This window comes from Stegostoma tigrinum, chromosome 43 (assembly GCF_030684315.1).
Source record: "Stegostoma tigrinum isolate sSteTig4 chromosome 43, sSteTig4.hap1, whole genome shotgun sequence".
NCBI lineage: Eukaryota > Metazoa > Chordata > Chondrichthyes > Orectolobiformes > Stegostomatidae > Stegostoma > Stegostoma tigrinum.
This window is the reverse complement of record NC_081396.1, coordinates 7,133,350-7,158,830: the sequence shown is the minus strand read 5'-3', so window position 1 is coordinate 7,158,830 and position 25,481 is coordinate 7,133,350. Positions and strand designations below refer to the sequence as shown.

At 52.5% G+C, this 25,481-nt stretch overlaps 1 protein-coding gene across 1 annotated transcript; it reads right to left on the bottom strand.

The window, feature by feature from the left end:
* Nucleotides 1–4,230: 4,230 nt before the first annotated feature.
* On the bottom strand, nt 4,231–24,607 carry LOC125448889 (E3 ubiquitin-protein ligase RNF31). Its single transcript, XM_059641757.1, has 11 exons — nt 24,392–24,607; nt 21,794–21,892; nt 21,559–21,648; nt 18,827–18,941; nt 17,596–17,714; nt 16,253–16,366; nt 15,395–15,452; nt 11,768–11,864; nt 7,281–7,294; nt 6,949–7,103; nt 4,231–4,353 (listed from the first exon to the last, which is right to left on the bottom strand). Exons 1-11 carry the CDS (start codon nt 24,563–24,565, stop codon nt 4,303–4,305), a joined length of 1,086 nt encoding a protein of 361 aa, XP_059497740.1. The 5' UTR covers nt 24,566–24,607; the 3' UTR covers nt 4,231–4,302.
* Between the last annotated feature and the right edge of the window lie 874 nt (nt 24,608–25,481).

Genomic DNA, 25,481 nt, shown 5'->3' with positions numbered 1-25,481 from the left:
AATGCAGAATATTTTTATTCCTTTATTTTTCTAACCCAACCCCTGTAAGAATTTGTGTTTAAGGATCTGTACTCCCTAGACATTGTTGTACCTAAGATAGCACCATCAGTAGTGAATGTAAACTTTACACCATATTCATTTGAGTGTACATGACAGTCAAGCTAATTCTAACTCTCTGTGCCTCCTTCCCATCTCCCAACCCTGTGGCCATGTGTCTCTGCTCTACACTTTTCCCTCCTGCCCGCACCCGCTGACAGTTTCTCACTTCCCTCTAATGGGCTTTATTCCTGTATACCTTTGCAACAAGACCTTGAGTTTGACTGACACTTGCTGTAATGATGGTCAATGGTGCTGTCTAGCGTTCTGCAGTTTGGAGAAGTTGCACATAATATGAAGTTAAAGCTTTGTGCTTGTAACGCTGTTGTAAAAATATATATATTAAAGGACACTTTAATCTGTACCTTCTTGAGTTTTCCTCTGCTGCTCACTCTTTTGCCCCCCCCCCCCCAGTCTCCGACTACGTCACCAGGATGGGCTATTTGGAGGTTGACGTGGGTCTACACGGATTGCCCGCTCCCCACTAGAGGTCAGTTGCAGAGTGAAGCAGACATTACAAGGCTTGACCCTATGGGCACAGGGCAATCAGTTGGATTGGGCACACTGGGAGGGGTACTAACATTTGCCAGCAACCCTGATGCCATCAGGTCCATCACAGGATCTAAAAACACAGAACTGGAAGCGACTACAAAGACCCTTGATTTAGAGAAGGCTGGAGTCAAAGTACAGAGGCACAGGCCGCCAACAATGCATTGGCCGCGTCCATTAAAATGGTCACTAATGCAACATGGAACCAGGTTGGTGATGGTGTTTGGTACGCTTGCATTTATTGGTCAGTGAATTGAGATAGGATAGATGGTGAAGAGGCTGGAAGAACACAGCAGGCCAAGTAGCATCAGGAGGAAAGGAGCAAACAATGTTTCAGGTATTACCCTTCTTCAGGACTGGACGTAGGGGTGGGGGCAGCTGCAGATGAAAAGGCAGGGGGTGTAGCAGACTTGTGGCAATAGGTGAACACTGGTAGTAGGCACAACCTAGTTGGTGGATGGGAGGGATGAATCTGATTGATAGCTGGAATGGAAGGTGGACCTGAGGGATGTGATGCTGTTTGGGGAGCCGGGGGATGGATAGGAACGTTATTTGAAATCGGAGAATTCAATGTTGAGTTCCCCAGGCTGAAGGGAACCCAGGCAGAAGATAAGGTGTTCTTCTTCATGTCTGTGTTCGGGGTTGTTGCGACAGTGGAGGAAGCCGAGGACGGTCATGTCAGAGGGGGACTGGGTGGGGGGTAGGGAATTGAAATGGGCAGTGACTGGGGGTTTAGGTTGGCAGTTTCAGGCCAGGTGGAGATGCTCGGTGAAGCAGGTCACCTAGTCAATGTTTAGTCTCACCAATGTAGAGAAAACCTCATCGAGAGTACCGGATGCAATAGGCTAGGTTGGAGGAGATGCAGGTGAAACAGGGACATAGCCCTAAACAGCCCTTCCAGGTGAGACAGAGCTCTGCTGTATACCTATGACTAACTCCATTCCCCATTCCTTGCTTTCTCCCCCCACCCCAGTACTCTTTGATCACTTTAACCTAATGAATTATACAGGTATTTCTCCTATAGCACCATAGTCACATTCCTGTGTGACCTTGCATCACAGAAAATCACTGTAGAAAATAGCGTTATGGGGAAATTACTGTAGAAAATCGCTGTACAGTACAAAGTCCACATAATCCAAACAGCATCCACTGTTGAATTGCATTACAGCCGATTTGCATTAAGGAAAGATGCATTATAGCAGAAATACCTGCATGTACCTTCTTTTTGAAAACATTCAAAGAATTGCACATGCTCATTCACTGTCTGGATGAAGGCGTTTCTCCACATCTCAGTCTTAGCCTGTATCCTTTGACTATGACCCCATCATGCTGGGCAATCATACAGCACGGAAATAGGCCCTTCGGCCCAACCCATCCATGCCCACCAGGTTTCCCAAACTAAATTGGTCCCATTTGCCTGTATTTGGCCCAGAAGTGGAGTTGAAATGCCCATCTGACTCCCCATGATTAAATGGTGGCGTGGACTCGATGGGCTGAATGGCCTTACTTTCCACTCCTATGTCTTATATCCCTCTAAACCTTTCCTATTCATGTAACTGCCCAAACGTCTTTTTAAATGTTGTAATTGCATCCACCTCCACCTCTTCCTCTGGCAGCTGTTTCCACGTACACACCATCCTCTGTGTGAAAGAGTTGCCCCTCCGGTCCTAAATCTTTCCCCTCTCACCTTAAGCCTATGCCCTCCAGTTTTGGACTCCCCTATCCTGGGGGAAAAAAAAACTATTCACCCTATCCATGCCCTTCGTGATTTTATAAACTGCTATAAGGTCACCCCTCAGCCTCTTCGCTCCAGTGGGGGGAAAAAAAGTCCCAGCCTATTCAGCCTCTCTTTAGAACTCAATCCTCAGATTTTTTTTTAGGTTAGCTGTTACATTGATTGCACTCGAAGTACAGGCAGGTTTTATCTCTGCACAGAGTGAACCTTATATAGCGAGCAGTGTAAACAGGAAGGGAGTGTGAACAAAGAAACATCCTGCAAATGGCCTGGGAGGAGACAGTGTGGGACAGAGACTGATAAAGTAAGAGACAGCAACATCCAGGCTGAGGCTGATGGCCTACACCCTGGCAGTGTGAAGGAGGCTTCAGTGCACAAACCTATAACTCAGAGGGACGTCTGCTTTCTTTGTGGCTTACATAGAGAGATTTGAAAGTAGATATGAGAATGTGAAAGCTTTGGTGAGCTGCATCAGGTAATAAGAGAAGGATCTCTCCTTGTGCCGCACAATTTCAATCTATCATAAAATCTCTTACAGTTGGTTATTTTTAAAAACATGCATTCATAAACAGAACACGTGTCTTGAATGATCTGAGAGGGACTGCAAAACGGGTGGGTGAATCCTAATGAGCTCCCTGGGTGAGTGCACCTAACTGACCCACGACAGCTTGGTCGGGTATCAAAGAACCTGGAGGAGGACAGGGTGTAGGAAGAACTGAAGGGGAGAGAATGTTCGCAAGGGCTGGGTGGTGGCAGAATTTGCACAAGGGCAGGGGCAGGTAGTATCTGCACAGGGCACAGATATCAGATACTGGGAGGGCGACGGGGAGCAGAGGGAGACGGGGAGGGGAGGGGGCAGGGACAGGTGGGAGGTGAGAGAGTGCAAGGGAGATGAGGGGTGGCAGGGAGACAGGTCTGGGTAGAGGGGAGGGGTGGACTGGAGATGGGGAGTGGGAGAGAGGTGGGATGGAATTTGGGAGTGGGGAGAAGGTGGGAAGGGAGACAGGGGTGGGGGGAGGGGTATGGGGAGGTACGGGTGGGTGGGTGGGAGGGAGGGAGACAGGGAGGTGTGGGTGGCTGGGAGGGTGCGATATGGGGAGGTACGGGTGGGTGGGAGACACGTGTGTGTGGGTGGTTGGGAGATGACAGGGAGGTGTGGTTGGGTGGGAGGGAGGGAGATGGGGAGGTGTGTGCAGGGGAGGGAGGGAAGAAGACAGGGAGGTGTGGGTGGAAGGAAGCGGGGGAGACGGGGAGGTGTGGGTGGGAGGGAGGTATGTGTGTGTGGGTGGTTGGGGTGGATGGAGGGAGACGGGTAAGTGTGGGAGGGAGGTGTGGAGGAAAACGGTGTAGTATGTGCGGGTGAGTGGGAGGGAGACGGGGAGGGGTGGAGGGAGGGAAACGGGTAAGTGTGGGTGGGAGGTGTGGAGGAAAACGGGTAGTATGTGCGGGTGAGTGGGAGGGAGACGGGGAGGTGTGGGTGGGAGGGAGGTATGTGTGTGTGGGTGGGAGGGGTGGATGGAGGGAGACGGGTAAGTGTGGGAGGGAGGTGTGGAGGAAAACGGGTAGTATGTGCGGGTGAGTGGGAGGGAGACGGGGAAGTGTGGGAGGGAGGTGTGGAGGAAAACGGGGTAGTATGTGCGGGTGAGTGGCAGGGAGACGGGGAGGTGTGGGTGGGAGGTGTGGAGGAAAACGGGTAGTATGTGCGGGTGAGTGGGAGGGAGACGGGGAGGTGTGGGTGGGAGGTGTGGAGGAAAACGGGTAGTATGTGCGGGTGAGTGGGAGGGAGACGGGGAGGTGTGGGTTGGACAGAGTGTGCAGACTGAATCTTTCAGTAAGTGACTGAACTGAAATCCATTTTGCAATTGCTTTATTGAATAAACTTTATTCTTGGTCTTGATTCAGGTAGAATTCCGGATCTGAGCTCACTTCCTCACCCTTGGAATCTTGTCTCCCAGTGGAATACTGGTGATGGCCTGAGGCAGAGAAACACAAGCCACAGATCAAGGTTAGTGAGCCCCCAGTTATTGATCAGGGTCACCACAGGGCAACCCGCGACCCCCCACCCCCCCACCCACCCTAATCCCACTCTCCTCGCTCCCCCCACCCACCCTAATCCCACTCCTCTCACTCCCCCACCCACCCTAAACCCACTCTCCTCGCTCCCCCACCCACCCTAATCCCACTCCTCTCTCTCCCCACCCAGCGTAATCCCACTTCCCCTCACTCCCGGCCCAGTCTAATCCCACTCGTCTCGCTCCCCCGCCCATTCTAATCCCACTGCTCCACACCCAGCCTAATCCCACTCTCCTCGCTTCCCACCTAGTATAATCCCACTGCTCCCCACCCAGCCTAATCCCACTCTCCTCGCTCCCCACCCAGCCTAATCCCACTCTCCTCGCTCCCCACCCAGCCTAATCTCACTCTCCTCGCTCCCCACCCAGTCTAATCCCACTCCTCTCACTCCCCCACCCACCCTAATCCCACTCCTCTCACTCCCCCACCCACCCTAATCCCACTCCTCTCACTCCCCCACCCAGCCTAATCCCACTCCTCTCACTCCCCACCCACCCTAATCCCACTTCCCTCACTCCCGGCCCAGTCTAATCCCACTCGTCTCGCTCCCCCGGCCATTCTAATCCCACTGCTCCACACCCAGCCTAATCCCACTCTCCTCGCTTCCCACCTAGTATAATCCCACTGCTCCCCACCCAGCCTAATCCCACTCTCCTCGCTCCCCACCCAGACTAATCCCACTCTCCTCGCTCCCCACCCAGCCTAATCTCACTCTCCTCGCTCCCCACCCAGTCTAATCCCACTCCTCTCACTCCCCCACCCACCCTAATCCCACTCCTCTCACTCCCCCACCCACCCTAATCCCACTCCTCTCACTCCCCCCACCCATCCTAATCCCACTCCTCTCACTCCCCACCCACCCTAATCCCACTTCCCTCACTCCCGGCCCAGTCTAATCCCACTCGTCTCGCTCCCCGGCCACTCTAATCCCACTGCTCCACACGCAGCCTAATCCCACTCTCCTCGCTCCCCACCCCAGCCTAATCCCACTCTCCTCGCTCCCCACCCAGTCTAATCCCACTCTCCTCGCCTCCCACCCAGTCTAATCCCACTGCTCCCCACCCAGCCTAATCTCACTCTCCTCGCTCCCCACCCAGTCTAATCCCACTCCTCTCACTCCCCCACCCAGCCTAATCCCACTCCTCTCACTCCCCCACCCACCCTAATCCCACTCCTCTCACTCCCCCACCCACCATAATTCCACTCTCCTTGCTCCCCACACACCCTAATCCCACTCTCCTCGCTCCCCCACCCAGCCTAATCTCACTCTCCTCGCTCCCCACCCAGTCTAATCCCACTCTCCTCGCTCCCCCACCCACCCTAATCCCACTCTCCTCGCTCCCCCACCCACCCCTAATCCCACTCTCCTCGCTCCCCCACCCACCCTAATCCCACTCTCCTCGCTCCCCCACCCACCCTAATCCCACTCTCCTCGCTCCCCCACCCCACCCTAATCCCACTCCCCTCGCTCTCCTCCACCCAGCCTAATCCCACTCCTCTCTCTCCCCACCCAGCCTAATCCCACTTTCCTCGCTCCCCCACCCAGCCTAATTCCACTCTCCTCGCTCCCCACCCAGCCTAATCCCCACTCTCCTCGCTCCCCACCCAGCCTAATTCCACTCTCCTCGCTCCCCACACACCCTAATCCCACTCTCCTCGCTCCCCACCCAGCCTAATCTCACTCTCCTCGCTCCCCACCCAGTCTAATCCCACTCTCCTCGCTCCCCACCCAGCCTAATCCCACTCTCCTCGCTCCCCACCCAGCCTAATTCCACTCTCCTCGCTCCCCACACACCCTAATCCCACTCTCCTCGCTCCCCACCCACCCTAATCCCACTCTCCTCGCTCCCCACCCAGTCTAATCCCACTCCTCTCACTCCCCACCCACCCTAATCCCACTCCTCTCACTCCCCCATCCACCCTAATCCCACTCCTCTCACTCCCCACCCACCCTAATCCCACTCCTCTCACTCCCCCCACCCACCCTAATCCCACTCCTCTCACTCCCCACCCCACCCTAATCCCACTTCCCTCACTCCCGGCCCAGTCTAATCCCACTCGTCTCGCTCCCCGCCCATTCTAATCCCAGTGCTCCCCACCCAGCCTAATCCCACTCTCCGCGCTCTCCACCCAGTCTAATCCCACTCTCCTCGCTCCCCACACACCCTAATCCCACTCCCCTGCTCCCCACCCAGTCTAATCCCACTCTCCGCGCTCCCCACCCAGTCTAATCCCACTCTCCCTCGCTCCCCACCCAGCCTAATCCCACTCTCCGCGCTCCCCACCCAGTCTAATCCCACTGCTCCCCCACCCAGCCTAATCCCACTCTCCTCGTTCCCCACACACCCTAATCCCACTCCCCTGCTCCCCACCCAGTCTAATCCCACACTGCCCCTTCCTGCCCATTCTGACCACATACTCTGATTCCCACCATCCGTGCCCTTGCTAGTTGCTCTCCTGCACCTCCCCCAACTCCAGGGTGAGTGGAGCTGTACCTGGAACAGCCGGTTCCTGTATGTAGCTTCATCCTCGCCCGCTGCTCTGGGTGGCTGCACTCTGCCATACCGTGCCAGGTGTCGCTGCATCTCTTCCTCATTGAAGAGCTGGGCCGGGTCGAGCGAATGGCTGTTAATGCGACTGACCAGGTATTTCCTTATAGTGGGGACCTGCACACATACACAGAGAGAGGGGTATTCCTTATAGTGAGTGGAATCAACACAGAGAGGTATTCCTTCTTGTAGGACCTGCACACACACACAGAGACAGAGAGAGAGGTATTCCTTATAATAGGACCTGCACAGAGAGAGAGAGAGAGAGAGAGAGGCTCCCTTATAGTGGGACCTGGACAGAGAGAGAGAGTGAGAGAGAGAGAGAGAGAGAGTGAGAGAGAGAGAGAGAGAGAGGGAGGTGGGGGGGGGGGGGGGCATTCCTTATTGTGGGACCTGCACACACACACAGAGACAGAGAGAGAGAGAGAGAGAGAGAGAGAGAGAGACACAGAGAGGTATTCCTTATCATGGGATCTGCACAGAGGGAGAGAGAGAGAGAGACAGGGAGAGAAGCAGGGAACAAGAGAGACAGTCATGGAGTGAGAGAGAGGGAGCAGTTTTCCTTACAGTGGGACCTGCACAGAGAGACACAGGATTGAGAAAGGGAGAGAGAGAGAGAAAGAGAGACAGACAGGCAGGGAGTGAGAGAGACAGAGACGGGGAGTGAGAAAAAGAGAGAGAGAGAGATGGGGAGTGAGAGAGAGACAGGGAGGGTGAGACAGAGAGTCTGTGTGTGAGAGAGAGAGAGGGAGGGAGACGGGGAGGGACGATGAGACGGGGAGGGACGATGAGACGGGGAGTGAGAGACAGGGACAGAGAGAGGCGGGGAGTGAGCGAGACATGGGCGGGGAGTGAGCGAGACATGGGCGGGGAGTGAGCGAGAGATAGAAAGTGAGAGATAGGGAATGAAAAAGAGAGACGGGGTGTGAGTGAGAGAGATGGGGAGTGAGTGAGACGGGGAGTGTGTGTGAGAGAAAGAGAGAGAGATAGTGAGAGATGGAGGGAGAGAGACGGGGAGTGAGAGACAGGGAGTGTGAAAGAGAGAGAGAGTCAGGGAGTGAGAGAGAGTGTCGGGGAGTGAGAGAGAGTGTCGGGGAGTGAGAGAGAGAGTCGGGGAGTAAGTGAGAGAGACGGGGAGTGAGTGAGAGACAGACACGGGGAGTGAGAGAGACGGGGAGTGTGTGTGAGAGAGAGAGAGATGGTGAGAGATGGGGAGAGAGAGAGACGGGGAGTGAGAGAGAGAGAGACGGGGAGTGAGAGAGAGACGGGGAGTGAGAGAGAGAGAGACGGGGAGTGAGAGAGAGAGACGGGGAGTGAGAGAGAGAGACGGGGAGTGAGAGAGAGAGACGGGGAGTGAGAGAGAGAGAGAGTGGGGAGTGAGAGAGAGAGAGAGTGGGGGAGTGAGAGAGAGAGAGAGTCGGGAGTGAGAGAGAGAGAGAGAGTCGGGTAGTGAGAGAGAGAGAGAGTCGGGGAGTGAGAGAGAGAGAGTCGGGGAGTGAGAGAGAGAGTGAGTCGGGGAGTGAGAGAGAGAGAGAGTCGGGAAGTGAGAGAGAGAGAGTGTCGGGGAGTGAGAGAGAGAGAGAGTTGGGGAGTGAGAAAGAGAGTCGGGGAGTGAGAAAGAGAGTGAGTCAGGGAGTGAGAGAGACGGGGAGTGTGTGAGAGAGAAAGAGAGAGATGGGGAGTGAGAGACAGAGTGTGAAAGAGAGTGAGAGAGACGGGGAGCGAGAGAGAGAGACGGGGAGCGAGAGAGAGAGACGGGGAGCGAGAGAGACAAGGAGAGAGACGAGGAATGAGAGAAAAACGGGGTGCGAGAGAGAATGACGGGGAGTGAGAGAGATGGGGTGTGAGTGAGAGACAGCGAGAGAGAGAGAGACTGGGAGTGAGAGAGATAGGGAGTGAGAGAGAGAAAGATGGGGAGTGAGAGAGAGAGACGAGGAGTGAGAGAGTGAGAGACAGGGAGTGAGTGAGAGACAGGGGGAGACAGAGAGAGAGAGACGGGGTGTGAGAGGGAAGGAGGGAGTGATAAGCTAAGGGAACACGTGGTTTACTAAAGAAATTGTATCTCTTGTTAAGCGGAAGAGGGAGGCTTATGTGACATTGAGACGAGATGGTTCAGATGTGGTGATGGAGAGGTACAGGTTAGCTCGGAAGGATCAAAGAGAGAGTTAAGAAGAGCAAGGAGGGTACAGACATTGGCAGGTAAATAAAGGAGAACCCTAAAACTTTCTATAGGTATGTGAGGAATAAGAGGATGACTAGGGTAGGCATAGGGCCAGTCAAAGACAGAAGTGGGAAGCTGTGTGCGGACCTGGAGATCAGAGAGGTGCTAAATGAATATTTCTCATCTGTTTTCACTTAGGAAAAGGAGAATATTGTAGATGAGAAGACTGAGTTATAGGCTATTAGAATTGAAAGGATTGAGGTTAGTAAGGAAGAGGTGTTATCAATTCTAGAAGGTGTGAAGGTAGATAAATCCCCGGGCTGGATGGGATTTTTCCGAGGATTCTCTGGGAAGCTAGGGAGGAGATGGCGGAGCCTTTGGCCTTGATCTTTGAGTCCTCATTGTCTACAGGTTTAGTACCAGAGGACTGGAGGATTACAAATGTTGTGCCCTTGTTCAAGAGGGGCAGTAGGGATGACCCAGGCAATTATAGACCTGTGAGCCTTACGTCTGTTGTAGGAAAAGTTTTGGAAAGGATTCTAAGAGATAGGATTTATAATCATCCAGCAAGCAACAATTTGATTGGAGATAGTCAGCATGGATTCGTCAAGGGCAGGCCATGTCTCACAAACCTCATTTAGTTTTTTGAGAAGGTGACCAAGCATGTAAGACCATAAGACCATAAGACATAGGAGTGGAAGTAAGGCCATTAGGCCCATCAAGTCCACTCCGCCATTTAAATCATGGCTGATGTGCATTTCAACTCCACTTTCCTGCACTCTCCCCATAGCCCTTGATTCCTTCTGAGATCAAGAATTTGTCGATCTCTACCTTGAAGGCATCCAACGTCCCGGCCTCCACTGCACTCTGCGGCAATGAATTCCACAAGCCCACCACTCTCTGGCTGAAGAAATGTCGTCTCATTTCAGTTTTAAATTTACCCCCTCTAATTTTAAGGCTGTGCCCACGGGTCCTAGTGTCCCCGCCTAACGGAAGCAACTCCCCAGCGTCCAGCCCTTCTAAACCACACATTATCCTGTAAGTTTCTATTAGATCTCCCCTCAACCTTCTAAACTCTAATGAATACAATCCCAGGAACCTTAGCTGTTCATCATACGTTAAACCTACCATTCCAGGGATCATCTGTGTGAATCTCCGCTGGACACGCTCCAGGGCCAGTATGTCCTTCCTGAGGTGTAGGGCCCAAAATTGGACACAGTATTCTAAATGGGGCCTAACTAGAGCTTTATAAAGACTCAGAAGCACATCGCTGCTTTTATATTCCAACCCTCTTGAGATCCTCTGTGGATGAGGGTAGGGCAGTTGATTTGGTGTACATGGACTTCAGTGAAGCCTCTGATAAGGTTCCACATGGTAGGCTATTGGAGAAAATGCGGAGGCACGGGATTGAGTGAGATTTAGCAGTTTGGATTAGAAACTGTCTTTCTGTAAGAAGGCAACGAGTGGTGGTTGATGGAAAATATTCAGCCTGCAGTCTGGTTACTAGTGGTGTGCCTCAAGGATCTGTTTTGAACCACTTCTGTTTGTCATTTTTATAAATGACTTGGACACAGGCATAGGTGGATGAGTTAGTAAGTTTGCAGATGACACTAAAGTTGGTGGAGTGGTGGACAGTGTGGAAGAATGTCGCAGGTTGCAGGAAGACTTGGATAAACTGCACAATTGGGCTGAAAGGTGGCAAATGGAGTTCAATGCAGATAAATGTGAAGTGATTCACTTTGGGAAGCATAAAAGGAAGGCAGAATACCGGGTCAATGGAAAGATTCTTGGTAGTGTGGATGTGCAGAGGGATCTTGGTGTCCATGTACATAGATCCCTGAAAGTTGCGACCCAGGTTGATAGTGCTGTTAAGAAGGCTTACGGTGTGTTAGGTTTTATTGGTAGAGGGATTGAGTTCCAGAGCTGTGATGTCATGCTGCAACTGTACAAAACGCTAGTGCGGCCTAACTTGGAATATTGCACACAGTTCTGGTTGCCCCATTACAGGAAGGATATGGAAGCATTGGAAAAGGTGCAGAGGAGATTTACCAGGATGTTGCCTGGTCTGGAGCGCAGGCCCTATGAAGAAAGGCTGAGGGACTTGGGTCTGTTCTCATTGGAGAGAAAGAGGCTAAGAGGGGATTTAATAGAGACATACAAGATGATCAAAGGATTAAATAGGGTGGATGAGAGTCTTTTTCTAGGATGATGACATCAGCTTGTACGAGGGGGCATAGCTACAAATTGAGGGATGATAGATTTAAGACAGATGTCAGAGGCAGGTCCTTTACTCAGAGAGTGTTAAGGGCATGGAACGCCCTGCCTGCCAATGTAGTTAACTCAGCCACATGAGGGGCATTTAAACAGTCCTTGGATAAGCATATGGATGATGATGGGATAGTGTAGGGGGATGGGCTTAGATTAGTTCACAGGTTGGCGCAACGTTGAGGGCCAAAGGGCCTGTTCTGCGTTATATTCTTCTATGTTATATGAGAGAGAGGAACGGGGTGTGAGAGAGAGGGAGAGAGAGTCAGGGAGTGAAAGAGAAAGGGAGGGAGTAAGGGAGAGGGGAGACTGGGAGGGCACACAGTCGTGTTCACTCACTCGCACAGTCCTGCATGTCCGTTGTGAGCTTCTGCCCCACATGGTGCATCGGTGAGATTGTCCCCCACTTCCCTCTGCTCCATGACCCGACAGCGACCTAGGCATATACATACAGCGAGAGGACAGAGTGAGAAACTAAACTGTTTTGACCGACACATACACACGCCCCTCGTTCATCAGACCTTGGGGCTCAGCCCTTTTCCCCCACCACGACCTAGCTTGCTCTCCTCTCTGCTTCCAGTAGCTCAGGCAAGGTTCCTGCTCATCAGAAACATAATTCCCTTGGCCCATTCCCCTCCGATGGTCTGGAGGACGGAAACAAACTTGGGAACACAACAGCTAGAGAAGAACTGAGAGAGGGAAGAGGCTATTCAGCCCCTCCAGACTGCTTCACCATTGAATACAATCATGGCTGATCTTATCTCGGTCTCAACTCCGTCTCCCTGCCTACACTCCACTACCATTCGACTTGTTCCTGATTAAAAATCTATCCACAGGTATCACCACCCTTGGAGGGAAGTAATTTCTCCCTATCTCTATTTAAAATCTGCCCCCTCCTTTATCCTAAAAACACGACCTCTCATTTTAATGGTCTCACATGAGGAAATATTTTCTCCACATCTACTTTCTCAGTCCCTTGCATCTTACATCCCTCAATCAGGTCTCCTCTCCTACTTTTTAAACTCCGGAGTGTATCGGTTTAAACTGCTCACTCTTTCTTCAGAAGACAAGCTGCCTCATTTCTAGACCATTCAGCCCTTTCAGGCACTTGCTGTGGGTTTTCCCCACAGTCTCCCCATGGCCCTTCACAACGTCAGTGAGAAGAACCCCTCACGCTCCACCTTAAACAGAATGGACTGGAGGGCAGACTCTGGGAGGGTCACGGAGGAGGGGGCCAGGGAGGTGAGCAGAGGGGCAGGGGGGGTGGGGGGGGGGGGGGGGGAAGAGGCTGGGAGTGAGGGCATGGACGGGAGGAGTTGCAGAATCGCACAGCACTGAAACAGACCCTTCGGTCCAAATTGTCTGTGCCGACCAGATATCCTAAACTGACAAAAATAGCCAATGACTGTGCGTGTTTAACAGAAAGTAGAAAATGTGAGGAACACTTGTTTCAGTGCACAACACCAGTCTGTTTACTTCAGTGAGATTGAATGTGCAACATTCTTTACGATCCAAATGATAAAAACATTTTGCACCAATTAGTTATTCAAGTTCCTTTCGAATCAACCGGTTCTACAAGAAGGTTTTAATTAAGATTCTTCAAGATAATCACAGATATGGATTTTGAGGTTTATACAAAGATGCACAGTAATCACTAAAATACTACAAAAAGATTTAAAATTACAAGGGGCCTGCCTTATCTGTTCTAGTTGAGAGCTAGAGTGATAAGCAACAATGTTCAATTTCCCACAAACCAGGAGGGGCCCATTCAGATCATAGCAACGAGGCTGTTAAATGAATGATGTTCTAGGAACCCAATCATAGTCGAGGAACCCAGCACTAATTAACCAATAGTACAGACACAGTGGAAATATGTACTACCATGTTAATGTTACAAGAAAATGTATAAAAGGCAGTCGACTTGAAGTCGGAATCAGGGTGTCATTGAGGTTTCTTGCAAGCTGAGCTGCAGATCAAGAGGGAAATTGAAACCTCACACGGAGGCCAGATTCAGGGATGTCTTTGGTCCCTCCTTGTATTGGACCGGTCGATACAGGAATAAAACTTACTGCGTCCCTCGGCTCTGCTGTCTCCTGAAAAATTATTATCTTCATAAGACTTGTTCTCATAAGACACCGTCTCAGCACTTCCTATTCATGTACCCAGCCAGATGTCTTTTAAATGTTGTAACCTCCAGCATTTCCTCTGGCAGCTCGTTCCATACATGCACCACCCTCTGTGTGAAAAGGGTCCCTTTTAAATCTCTCCCCTCTCACCTTAAACCTGTGCCCCTCTCGTAGTTCCATCCACCCTGGGGGGAAAAAACCTTGTCTATTCACCCTATTCATGGCCCTTATGATTTTATAAACCTCTGTAAGGTCACCGCTCAGCCTCTGATGCTCCAAGGATAACAGCTCCAGCCTATTCAACCTTCCAGCCTATTCTCCCTGTAGCTCAAACCTTCTAACCCTGGTAACATCATTATAGATCTTTTCTGAATCCTTTCAAGTTTCACAACATCTTTCCTACAGCAGGGAGACCAGAACTGAATGCAGAATTCCAAAAGTGGCCCCAATCGATGTCCTGTACAGCCCCAACATGACCCTCCAAACACCACCTTCACCACCCTGTCTACCTGCGACTCCACTTCCAAGGAACTATGAGCCTGCACCCCAAGGTCTCTTTGTTTGGCAACACTCCCAGGACCTTAACATTCAGTGTATAAGTCCTAACCCCTCACATTTATTTAAATTAAACTCCATCTGCCAATCCTTGTTCTACTGGCCCATCTGATCAAGAATCTTGTCGTACTTTGAAGTAATCTTTTTCATTGTTCGCTACACCTCCACTTTTGGTGTCATCTGCAAACTGACTAACCATACCTCCTCTGTTCACATCCAAATCATATCTGTAAGTGACAAAAAGCAGTGATCCAGCACCAAACCGTGTGGCACACCACAGGTTACAGGCCTGCAGTCTGAAAAGCAACCTTCCACCACCACCCTCTGATTCCTACCTTCAAGCCACTTCCGTATCCAAATGGTTAATTATTCCTTGCTAACCAGTCTACCATGAGGACCCTTGCTGAACACCTCACTGAAGTCCATATAGATTACATCCACCGCCCTGCCCTCATCAACCCTCTTTGTTACTTCTTCAAAAAAATTCAAGTCAGTGAGACATGATTTCCCACACACAAAGCCATGTTACTATCCCTCATCACTCCCTGCCTTTCCAAATACATGTAAATCCATTCCCTTAGGATTCCCTCCAACAACTCATCTTTCATCTATGTCAGGCTGACTGGTCTATAATTTCCTGGCTTCTCCTTACCAACTTTCTTAAATAGTGGCACCATATTAGCCAACCTCCAGGCTTCCAGCACCTCATCTATAACTATCGATGATACAAATGTCTCAGCAAGGGGCTCAGCAATCACTTCCCTGGCTTTCCGCAGAGTGCTAGGGTACACCTGATCAGGTCCTGGGGATTTATCTATCTTTATGCATTTTAAGATGTACAGCACCTCCTTCTCTGTAATATGAATATTTTCCAAGGTGTCACTGCTTATTTCCCCATGTTCTCTATCTTCAATAAGCTTCTCCACAGTAAACACTGATGCAAAATACTCATCTAGTATCTCCTCCATCTCCCGCGGTTCCACACATAGGTGGTCTTGCTGATCTTTAGGGGGTCCTACTCTTGCTGCTGTTACTATTTTGTGCTTAATGTATCTGCAGAATCCCTTTGGATTCTCCATAACCCTGTCTGCCAAAGCTATGTCATATCCCCTTTATTGCCCTCCTGATTTCCCTTTTAAGTATACTCCTACTCCAGAGGGGAGAATATGGAGGAGGGGAGGGGGTGGAGGTGGAGGAGGAGAACAGGCAGGCAAGGAAGTAAGCAGGGTTTAGCACAGGAAGATCCCGCTGTCACTCACAGCCTTGGATCAGGAATAGCACTTACCTCCTGGTGTCAGCTCAGCACCAGTGGGAGGGTCTGTGTCAAACGTCACCTTGTTGTTCTGCAGGAACGAGAGAGAGAGACGATGAGAGAGAGAGTGACAGACAGAGAGAAAGTGAGAGCGAGGGAGAGTGACACACACAGAGTGAGAGTGTGAGAGAGACACAGAGTGAGAGAGAGAGTAGTGGGTAAATGGTCAGGTGTCATTGGGAGCCTGTCAGCAGAGATGAACAGCTCAAACTCCCAGGCAGGGTCCACAAACAGACGGTGAACTCCGTACACCTTCTCACACAGTCCCTGACACGTCACAGGCCTGTACCCACCATGCATTTCCTCTCACGCCACAGTATGGGCCCAGCCCCATAGCATTCCCTCTATCTCCCCGATACTCTCATCCCTCCTCTTCCTTTCCCAGTGTCATGTCCCTCTCTCAAAAGGAAACCAGGAGCTGCAGGAGGCCATTCAGCCTCTCGAACCTCCTGTGCCATCTGATTACAGTGGTGTCTGGTCTGTTTGCAGCCTCACCACCAGCTCTCCTGTTCCCCCATCACCTCCCATTTCACCCCACCTCTTCAATCGAAACTCACTCAAACTCAGCCTTGAAATTCACCGAGCCTGTTCCTCATCTCCCCTTTCAAAGGGAGACACCTCAGTTTTAAACAGATTGTCCTGTAGTTCCCCTCCGTCCTAGTGCAGGTTACCCCTAACTCCAGGATTCCCTCCCACCTGCCCTCGTGCTCTTCTGAGGCTCCAGTTCCCTCCCGCTCTTGCCTTGGACATGTATTGTGCACCACCGTGGATCCTCCTCAGCGCCCGGTCTCCCACATATGGCCTCCTGCCAGTCACTCTCTCCGCTGTTACCTGCAGCAGAGTCTTTAGTCTGTTCACTGGCCAGTCCCTGAGATAGAACAGACAGTCCCGAGGGTGGTGTGCATGCAGGGTCTCCTTCAGGCGGCACGCTGGGTCCATGCATTTCTGCAAAGAACATTCAGTTAATCGGACACTGCAAGAGGGATTAACATCAGTACAGATACAGTCAGTAACACAGGGCGCTGGGGGGAGAGGGGTTACTGAGTGACAGTGTGAGGGAGAGGGATTAACATCAGTAGGGATACAGTCAGTAACACAGGGCGCTGGGGGGGAGAGGGGTTACTGAGTGACAGTGTGAGGGAGAGGGATTAACATCAGTACAGATACAGTCAGTAACACAGGGCGCTGGGGGGAGAGGGGTTACTGAGTGACAGTGTGAGGGAGAGGGATTAACATCAGTACAGATACAGTCAGTAACACAGGGCGCTTGTGGGGGGGGGGGGGGGAGAGGGGTTACTGAGTGACAGTGTGAGGGAGAGGGATTAACATTAGTACAGACACAGTCAGTAACACACGGCGCTTGGGGGGAGAGGGGTTACTGAGTGACAGTGTGAGGGAGAGGGATTAACATCAGTACAGATACAGTCAGTAACACAGGGCGCTGGGGGGGGAGAGGGGTTACTGAGTGACAGTGTGAGGGAGAGGGATTAACATCAGTACAGATACAGTCAGGAACACAGGGCGCTGGGGGGGTAGAGGTGTTACTGAGTGACAGTGTGAGGGAGAGGGATTAACATCAGTACAGATACAGTCAGTAACACAGGGCGCTGGGGGGGGGAGAGGGGGTTACTGAGTGACAGTGTGAGGGAGAGGGATTAACATCAGTACAGATACAGTCAGTAACACAGGGCGCTGGGGGGGTAGAGGTGTTACTGAGTGACAGTGTGAGGGAGAGGGATTAACATCAGTACAGATACAGTCAGTAACACAGGGCGCTGGGGGGGAGAGGGGTTACTGAGTGACAGTGTGAGGGAGAGGGATTAACATCAGTCAGATACAGTCAGTAACACAGGGCGCTGGGGGGGAGAGGGGTTACTGAGTGACAGTGTGAGGGAGAGGGATTAACATCAGTACAGATACAGTCAGTAACACAGGGCGCTGGGGGGGAGAGGGGTTACTGAGTGACAGTGTGAGGGAGAGGGATTAACATCAGTACAGATACAGTCAGTAACACAGGGCGCTGGGGGGAGAGGGGTTACTGAGTGACAGTGTGAGGGAGAGGGATTAACATCAGTACAGATACAGTCAGTAACACAGGGTGCTGGGGGGGAGAGGGAGTAACATCAGTAGAGACACTGTGGTGGAACTGAATGACAGATGTTGCTTGTACTTACTTTCTTGTTCAGGAAGGTGTTATAACATCCGCTGCAGAATTCGTGCTGACACTGTGAACACCTGAAGTGCATGCAGCCCCCTTTCGCCAGTGCGTATCGGAATTTACAGTTTGGACAGTCTTTGGTGGGAGGGTTCGGGAGAAGAGTGAGAGAGAGTGAGTGACCGTAGGCAGAGAGAAACTCCTTCAGCGCCATTACTCATCTGCACCATTTGAAGTCAGCTTCGGTTGCGGTGACCCTGACACCTCACAAGGTGAGCCGGCTGAGTGACAAAGTGGGGACCTGGCTGGCCAGCTCAGTCCCTGGAGGGTACACCCTGCTCTGCGTGGGCACTCAAATCACTGCCCTGTAACAGGATTACAGGGGAATACAAACAACTTGGTTGGGTCGGCCGATGGAATTTAACCCTCGTACACGTCAGCTTTGGAAGGAGGGACAAAGCAGAGGAGCTCACAGTGAATGACAAAGCATTCAAGAAGCTCAGAGGAACAGACGGGATCTTGGGATGCTTGTCCACAAATCCCTGACTTAACGTAGGTGGGTAGGTAACACGGCACATGGGACACCTGTCTTTACCAGCATGTTTCACAAGAGCCAGGAAGGTTATGTTGGAACGAAAAACCAAAGGAACTGGGGGTACTGGGAATCAACAAACAAAAACAGAACATTGCCCGAAAAGCTCAGCATCTGTAGAGAGAAATCAGAGTTAACGTTTCGACTCCTCCCTCAGAACTGGGTGATGTTGGAGCTGGGTAGGACTTTGAGAGGCCCACAGCTGGAGCACTGTGTGCGGTTCTAGTGCCCACCGCCCCCCCCCCCCCCCCCCCACCCCCACCCAACACAATAGGAAGGATGTGATTCTACTGGGGGCAGGGGCAGAGGGAGGTTCACCAGGACGTAAACCCGGGACGGAGCGGTTTCGCAATGGTAGGGGTGGGGGAGGGAGAGGAGGGGGGAGAGAAAGAGGAGATGCAGAGTTGGGGGAGGTGAGAGATGGCGAAGTACAGAGAAGCCACTCCATCTATCTGTGCACACATGACGAGTTTCTGGTGTGATCTGATCACCATGCCCACACACATTCCCGCCTCCAAACGGGAATTTCCAGTCAGGTCACTGGGAACAGGACTGTCAGACCTACCCATATCCCGTCTCCAGCAGCTCTACCCCTCTGGATCCATTCTCCCCAGCCCTGCGCGGAAACCTGCAGGGATCGGGGTCCTTCTCCACTTACCAATCCCGTTCTCCTTCAGGTAGGCTGCCAGGCCCTGTGCCTGGTACTCAGGATCGTTCTCCCTCTTCCAGTTCTGGAAATCCTCACAGCTGATCCCCTGGTGTTGTGGTTCCCACTGGGAAAGGACAGGAATGGTTAGGAAATGGCCGGAGTGAGACTGTAACAGAGACAGAGAGAGCGAAAGAGAGAGGATGCAACAGACAGTTTTAAAAAAAGAGTGAAAGAGAGACTGTAAAAGAGGAAAGAGCGCATGATAGAGAAGGGAGAGTGTGCATGAAAGGGAGGGTGAGCAAGTGCGGAACAGAGAGAGAGAGAGAGACACAGCAAGTGTGAAACAGAGAGAGGGAGGACAAAGGCAGAGCTACAGAGAGAGACAGCAAAAGAGAGAGGCAGCAAGAAAGAGAGACAGCAAAATAGGAGAGTGTGAGGGCGAGAGATTGCCAATGCCAAATGCCCTGTATTAGGCACAAAATCATGTGAATGGTTAAAGACATATGAACCGTCATAGTCAAACACACCATCACTAAGCTGGGCACAATCTAACCATCGCCCTTTGACGTTCAGTGGTGTTACCATCACTCAATCCCCTACCCCTCGCTATCAACGTCCTTGGGGTTACCACTGACCGGAAACTGACCATGGACCAGCCCCACATAAATAGTGGCCACAGGAGCAGGTCAGAGGCTGGGAATCCTGCAGCGAGTCACTCCCCTCCTGCTCCCCTCCCCACCCCAATCGACCCAGCACAAGTCAGGAGGCTGATGGGATACTCCCCACTTGCCCCTGGATGGGGGCAGCTCCGACAACACTCGAGAAGCTCCACACCATCCAGGGACAGAGCAGCCCCCCACCCCCAGCTCAATTGGCACCACATCCACAAACACCCGCTCCTCCCACCACTCAGGCACAGCCGCAGCAGTGTGTACCATCTACAAGACGCCCTGCAGAGACTCACTAAAGCTCCTCAAACACCACCTTCCAAACCTCCCCACTGCCCCTCCACCATCTGGAAGGACAAGGGAAGGGCAGCAGATACATGGGAACACCAGCCTACTACGAGAGCCCCCCCTCCGAGCCCACTCCCCATCCTGACTTGGTAATATATCAGCTGTCCCTTCAGTGTGGCTGGGTCTGAATCCCTGGAATTCTCTCCCCATGAGGGACACTGTGGATCTACCCAACAGCACGTGGGACTGCAGCGGTTCAAGGGGAGCAGCTCACATACCCCACCTTCTCAAGGGAAGGCAATTAGGGACAGGGTAATAAATGCTGGAGCCATCCCAGCCCTTCTGAGTAGATGAATAGGAACGGGAGAAGGCCATTCAGCCCCTTGAAGGCTGATGTGCTTGCAGTCCTGTCTCCACCTTCCTTGTTGGTCACGTAGTACATTTAAAATGGTGCTGTTTGGGGAAGATGTCTCCAAGTACCTCCAGAGACAGAGGTACATATTAAAATAAAATTCTTCCTTGCCTCGAAACACGACAGCCCAGTTTTCACATAAACAAGGATCCCCTAACTCTGGGATAAACGCCCTCCTGGCACCCAACCCTCAGGATCTGAGCAAGATCAGCCTCTCCTTCTCCCAAACCCCCAGCCTGCACAATGTCTCCCTCATGGCACAAACTCAAGGGGAGGCAACGGCTGAGTGGTGCCAGCACGGGACTGTCAATCAGAAACTCAGCTGACCATCTGTGGGACCTGGGTTCGAGTCCCGCCCAGGGCAGCAGGTGGGGTTTGAGTTCCTATCGCCGACCTTGTGAATCCCATTGCCAATCGCTAGGAACGCCCAACTGGTTTGCCAACGTCGTTTACGGGAAGGAAACTGCCATCCTATGCACGTGACTCCAGGCCCGCCGCTAATGTCGTCAAGTGCTCCCTGAGGCAAGCCACTCAGCTGCACCAATCGCGGCAAAATCTCAAAGGAGGAATGAGACTGGACAGATGACCTGGCGTCGAGAACGGCACACACAGCTCCATTTACCCTGCGAACTCCTCCTCTCTAACGTCTCGGGGCAGCAGGGTCCGGGGGGGGGGGGGGGGGGGGGCGCTGTCTCACAGACTAGCCAGCGTAGCCCTCTATGAGAAATTCGCCCAAAGATCCTTGGGCGGCACTTTCCGAACTACGAATGAATTAAAGTACAAACCCCTTCATCCCTTTTGGGGGGGGGGGGGGGGGGGGAGAAGAACCTGGCCTTGCCCGAGCCACCTCTTGGAGACCAAAACTGGGTGGAGTCTCAACGAGGTTGTGTATAGCTGTAGCAAGACATTCCGACTTTTTCTAAAATACCTTCTAGGCCACCATTTAATCGCCCCATCCCTAACAGCCCCAGAGGGTCGCTGTGTGGGTCTGGAGAGGCCAGACCGGGTAAGGACAGTAGTTTGCTTTAGGGGCATGAGTGAACTGGATGGGATTTTCCTGACAAGAGGTTCACGGCCATCATTAGATTCTTAGTGCCACACATTTTTATGGAATTCAGATTCCACCTCCTGCTGCAACGGGATTCGAACCTGGCTCCCAGAACGTTAGCTGGATTAACAGCGATAAGATCACGAGGCCCTAAACGCCGGGATCTCACCTGCCCGTCCCAGTAACTGGCCATCTCTGTGTTGTCGTACAGCCAGGTCCCTCTGCACCGCAGAGTTCCCGTCACATCTCCGCATCAATGAGCAGCGCCAGCAGATGCTCTCCCTGCCCCCACCCCCCTCCCCTCCCACGCCCCACCCCAACTCACCGGCCTCCTACACTCGAAGCAGAAGCTGCCTTTGCACTGCGGGCACATCACTTTGCTCTGGTTCCCGTCGTAAATGAACCCGTTCGAGCACTGCGAGAGGGAGAGAGGCCCATCAGCGGGAGTCCTTTCGCATTTCAGCACCCCCACAACTCCTGTCCCGAGTCTCTATTGAACCACAGCGGTTAATCCCTCCCCCCAACCCACGCCGAGCTCCCTCAGCCCGTGAGGTACCTACGTGAGTGCACCACTTAAAGTTGGGGTCCTTCATCAGCGTCCGCTCTGTCAGCTTCTTGTGGAAGAGGTTGTAGACATCAACATCCAGGCAGTCCCGCAACTAGGCCCGCAGGGAGAGCGAGCACAGGGTGGTGGGGGAGGTGGGAGGGCCAGAGACGGGGGGCAGAGAAAGACAGAGACAGACAGACAGGCAGAGAAAGGGAACAGAGAGGGAGAAAGGGAACAGAGAGAGAGAAAGAGAACAGAGAGAGAGAAAGAGAACAGAGCGAGAGAGACAGAGGAACAGAACAGAGAGGGAGAGAGAAAGAGAACAGAACAGAGAGGGAGAGAGAAAGAGAACAGAACAGAGAGGGAGAGAGAAAGAGAACAGAGAGAGAGAAAGAGAACAGAGAGAGAGAAAAAGAACAGAGAGAGAGAAAGAGAACAGAACAGAGAGGGAGAGAGAAAGAGAACAGAGAGAGAGAGAAAGAGAAAGAGAACAGAACAGAGAGGGAGAGAGAAAGAGAACAGAAAAGAAAGGGAGAGAGAAAGAGAACAGAACAGAAAGGGAGAGAGAAAGAGAACAGAGAGAGAAAGAGAACAGAACAGAGAGGGAGAGAGAAAGAGAACAGAACAGAGAGGAGAGGTGGGAGGGAAGAAAAATCAAAAGAGATATATCATGAGGAAATAAAATGGACAGAAGAAGGCAAAAAATATGAGAGAGAGGGGGGACAAACAGCGAGAGAGAGAGAAGGAAAGAAATGAGTACAGCAAAGTGAGGGGAAAATGGAGTGAGGAGGTAAAGTGGAATCAGGAAGGAGTGAGACATAAGGCAGAACAGAGAGAAAGAGGCAGGGAAAAACAAACAGGATTGAGAGAGTGGGTAAAAACAGGAATGCCAGAGGGAGAAAATAGGAGCGAGGGGGTTAAAACAGGAACAAGAGGGGGCAATAGTGTACAGGAAGCGGGGAGAACAGGACCGAAAGATGGAGGCAAAACAGGAACAATTGAAGGGAAAGGGCGTTAGGATGAATGGAAACGAGAGAATAACAGGTTAATAAAACATCAAACGCTGACAGCCACTTCTGTGTGAAGACACTTTATACAAACAGACAGCACAGAAACGGACCCTTCGGCCCAACCAGTCCGTGCTGACCCTAATCCCAAACTAAACCGGCCCCCCACCTGCCTGCTCCTGGCCCCACATCCCTCCAAACCTTTCCCATTCATGTACCTGTCCTAGTGGTGTTTAAACCTTGTAACTGCTCACATTTATCACTTCCTCTGGCAGCGCATTCCACACACAGACCACCCTCTGCGTGAAAATGTTGTCCCTCAGGTCCCTTTTTAACCTTTCTCCTCTCACCTTAAAGTTACATCCTTTAGTTTTGGGATTCCCTTACCCTGGGGAAGACACCTTTGCTATTCACCTTATCAACAGCCCTCACGACTGTATAAACTTTCATAAAGTCACCTCTCAAAGTGCCAGCCTCTCCTTATAACTCAAACGCTGCATTCCTGGCAAATTGCTGGTAAATCTCTCCCGAACCCTCTGCAGCTCAATAACACCCTTTCCTGTCACAGGGAGACCAGGACGGGACACAGGGACATCCCGTACAACCCCAATATGACATCCCCAAACCCTACACTCAAAGGTCTGAGCAATGAAGGCAAGCATGCTGAACTCCTTCAGAGCCCCGCTGTTTGTGTGTGATGCAACTTTTCAAGGCACTATGTTTAATATTTCTTGGAGAGCCTAAAGCATTGGAGGAGTTTGGAAAACAGATTCACTTTCAGCGTTGTGGGTGGAGTGGTTGTTTTAAGAGGTTGGTGTGGGCACTGAAGCCTTTCCCAAACAAGTTTTCCATTCACCTGACCATGAGCGATTACAGCTTGCTCTGGGGGTTCGACTCTGCGGGGGCTGCCTCAACAGTTCAACACTGACCATGAGCCCACCATGACACATCAGGCCACTGTATCAACTATGGTAACTGACCTCATTTCATCTGGTGTTCCTCCCCACTGCCTCCTAACTGATAATCCCCCAGCCCCGCACAGCTCCCTTCTACTCCCTTCCAAAAATCCACAAGCAGGACTGTCCCATTGTTTCAGCCTGCTCCTAGCCTGACTCAATCTTCTACCCCACTGGTCGCAATCCCTGCCCACGTACATCCATGATTCCTCTGATGCTTTACGCCAGGTTCAAAAATTCCAGCTTGCAGGCTCCTCAGTCTCACTTACAAACACACACACGCACGCATACAGTCACTCATAAACACACATACTCACACAAACAGTCACTCACACAGACGCACACACATACACATGTAAACAAACACACACACATAGATAGACATGTGAACACAGTCTTAAATACAGACGTACTGTGACCCACGGATTACCTCCGTGCTGTTCGAGCCATACTGCAGCCTCCAACCAAATCCCCACACACTCTGAAACCATCGCCACACTCTCCAAACCCCCTCGCCCTTCCGAATCGCCCCATCATTTTGCTGCCTGACCAGGCCCTGCTCCCCCCCCCCCCCCCCCCCCCCCCCCACCCCCCGATGAGAGAGGCCGGAAGTGGGACAGTGGTGAGTCCCCCGCCTCGGGCTGATACCTGCACGTCGAGGGTGGAGAAGTAGCTGAGGAGCTGTCCCTCGTCGTCAATATCGGGTTTGGAACAGCCTGGACACACAAGGTTTTTGATGTGCTTCTCCCGCACGGTGAACGTGAAATAATTCTTGAAACAGTCCCGGCACACGGTACACTCACAGGAAGTTAGTGACTGCATCTGTGGGAAGGAGGGAGAGAGCGAGCCGTCAGCCAGGGAGGGAGAGAGCCGTCAGCCAGGGAGGGAGAGAGGGAGCCGTTAGCCAGCGAGGGAGGGGTCAGCCAGGGGGAGAGGATTCAGCCAGGGTGGGAGGGAGAGACCGGTCAGGGAGGGAGGGAGGGAGGGAGGGGACAGACAGACAGGGAGGGAGGGAGGGAGGGAGGGGACAGACAGACAGGGAGGGAGGGAGGGAGGGAGGGGACAGACAGACAGGGAGGGAGGGAGGGGACAGACAGACAGGGAGGGAGGGAGGGGACAGACAGACAGGGAGGGAGGGGACAGACAGACAGGGGAGGGAGGGAGGGGACAGACAGACAGGGGAGGGAGGGAGGGAGGGAGGGGGACAGACAGACAGGAGAGGGAGGGAGGGAGGGAGGGGACAGACAGACAGGGGAGGGAGGGAGGGAGGGAGGGGACAGACAGACAGGGGAGGGAGGGAGGGAGGGAGGGGACAGACAGACAGGGGAGGGAGGGAGGGAGGGAGGGGACAGACAGACAGGGAGGGAGGGAGGGGAGGGAGGGGACAGACAGGGAGGGGACAGACAGACAGGGAGGGAGGGAGGGGGACAGACAGACAGGGAGGGAGGGAGGGAGGGGACAGACAGGGAGGGAGGGAGGGAGGGGACAGACAGGGAGGGAGGGAGGGAGGGAGGGGACAGACAGGGAGGGAGGGAGGGGACAGGGAGGGAGGGAGGGAGGGAGGGGACAGACAGGGAGGGAGGGAGGGAGGGAGGGGACAGACAGGGAGGGGACAGACAGACAGGGAGGGAGGGAGGCGACAGACAGACAGGGAGGGAGGGAGGGGACAGACAGACAGGGAGGGAGGGAGGGGACAGACAGACAGGGAGGGAGGGGACAGACAGACAGACAGGGAGGG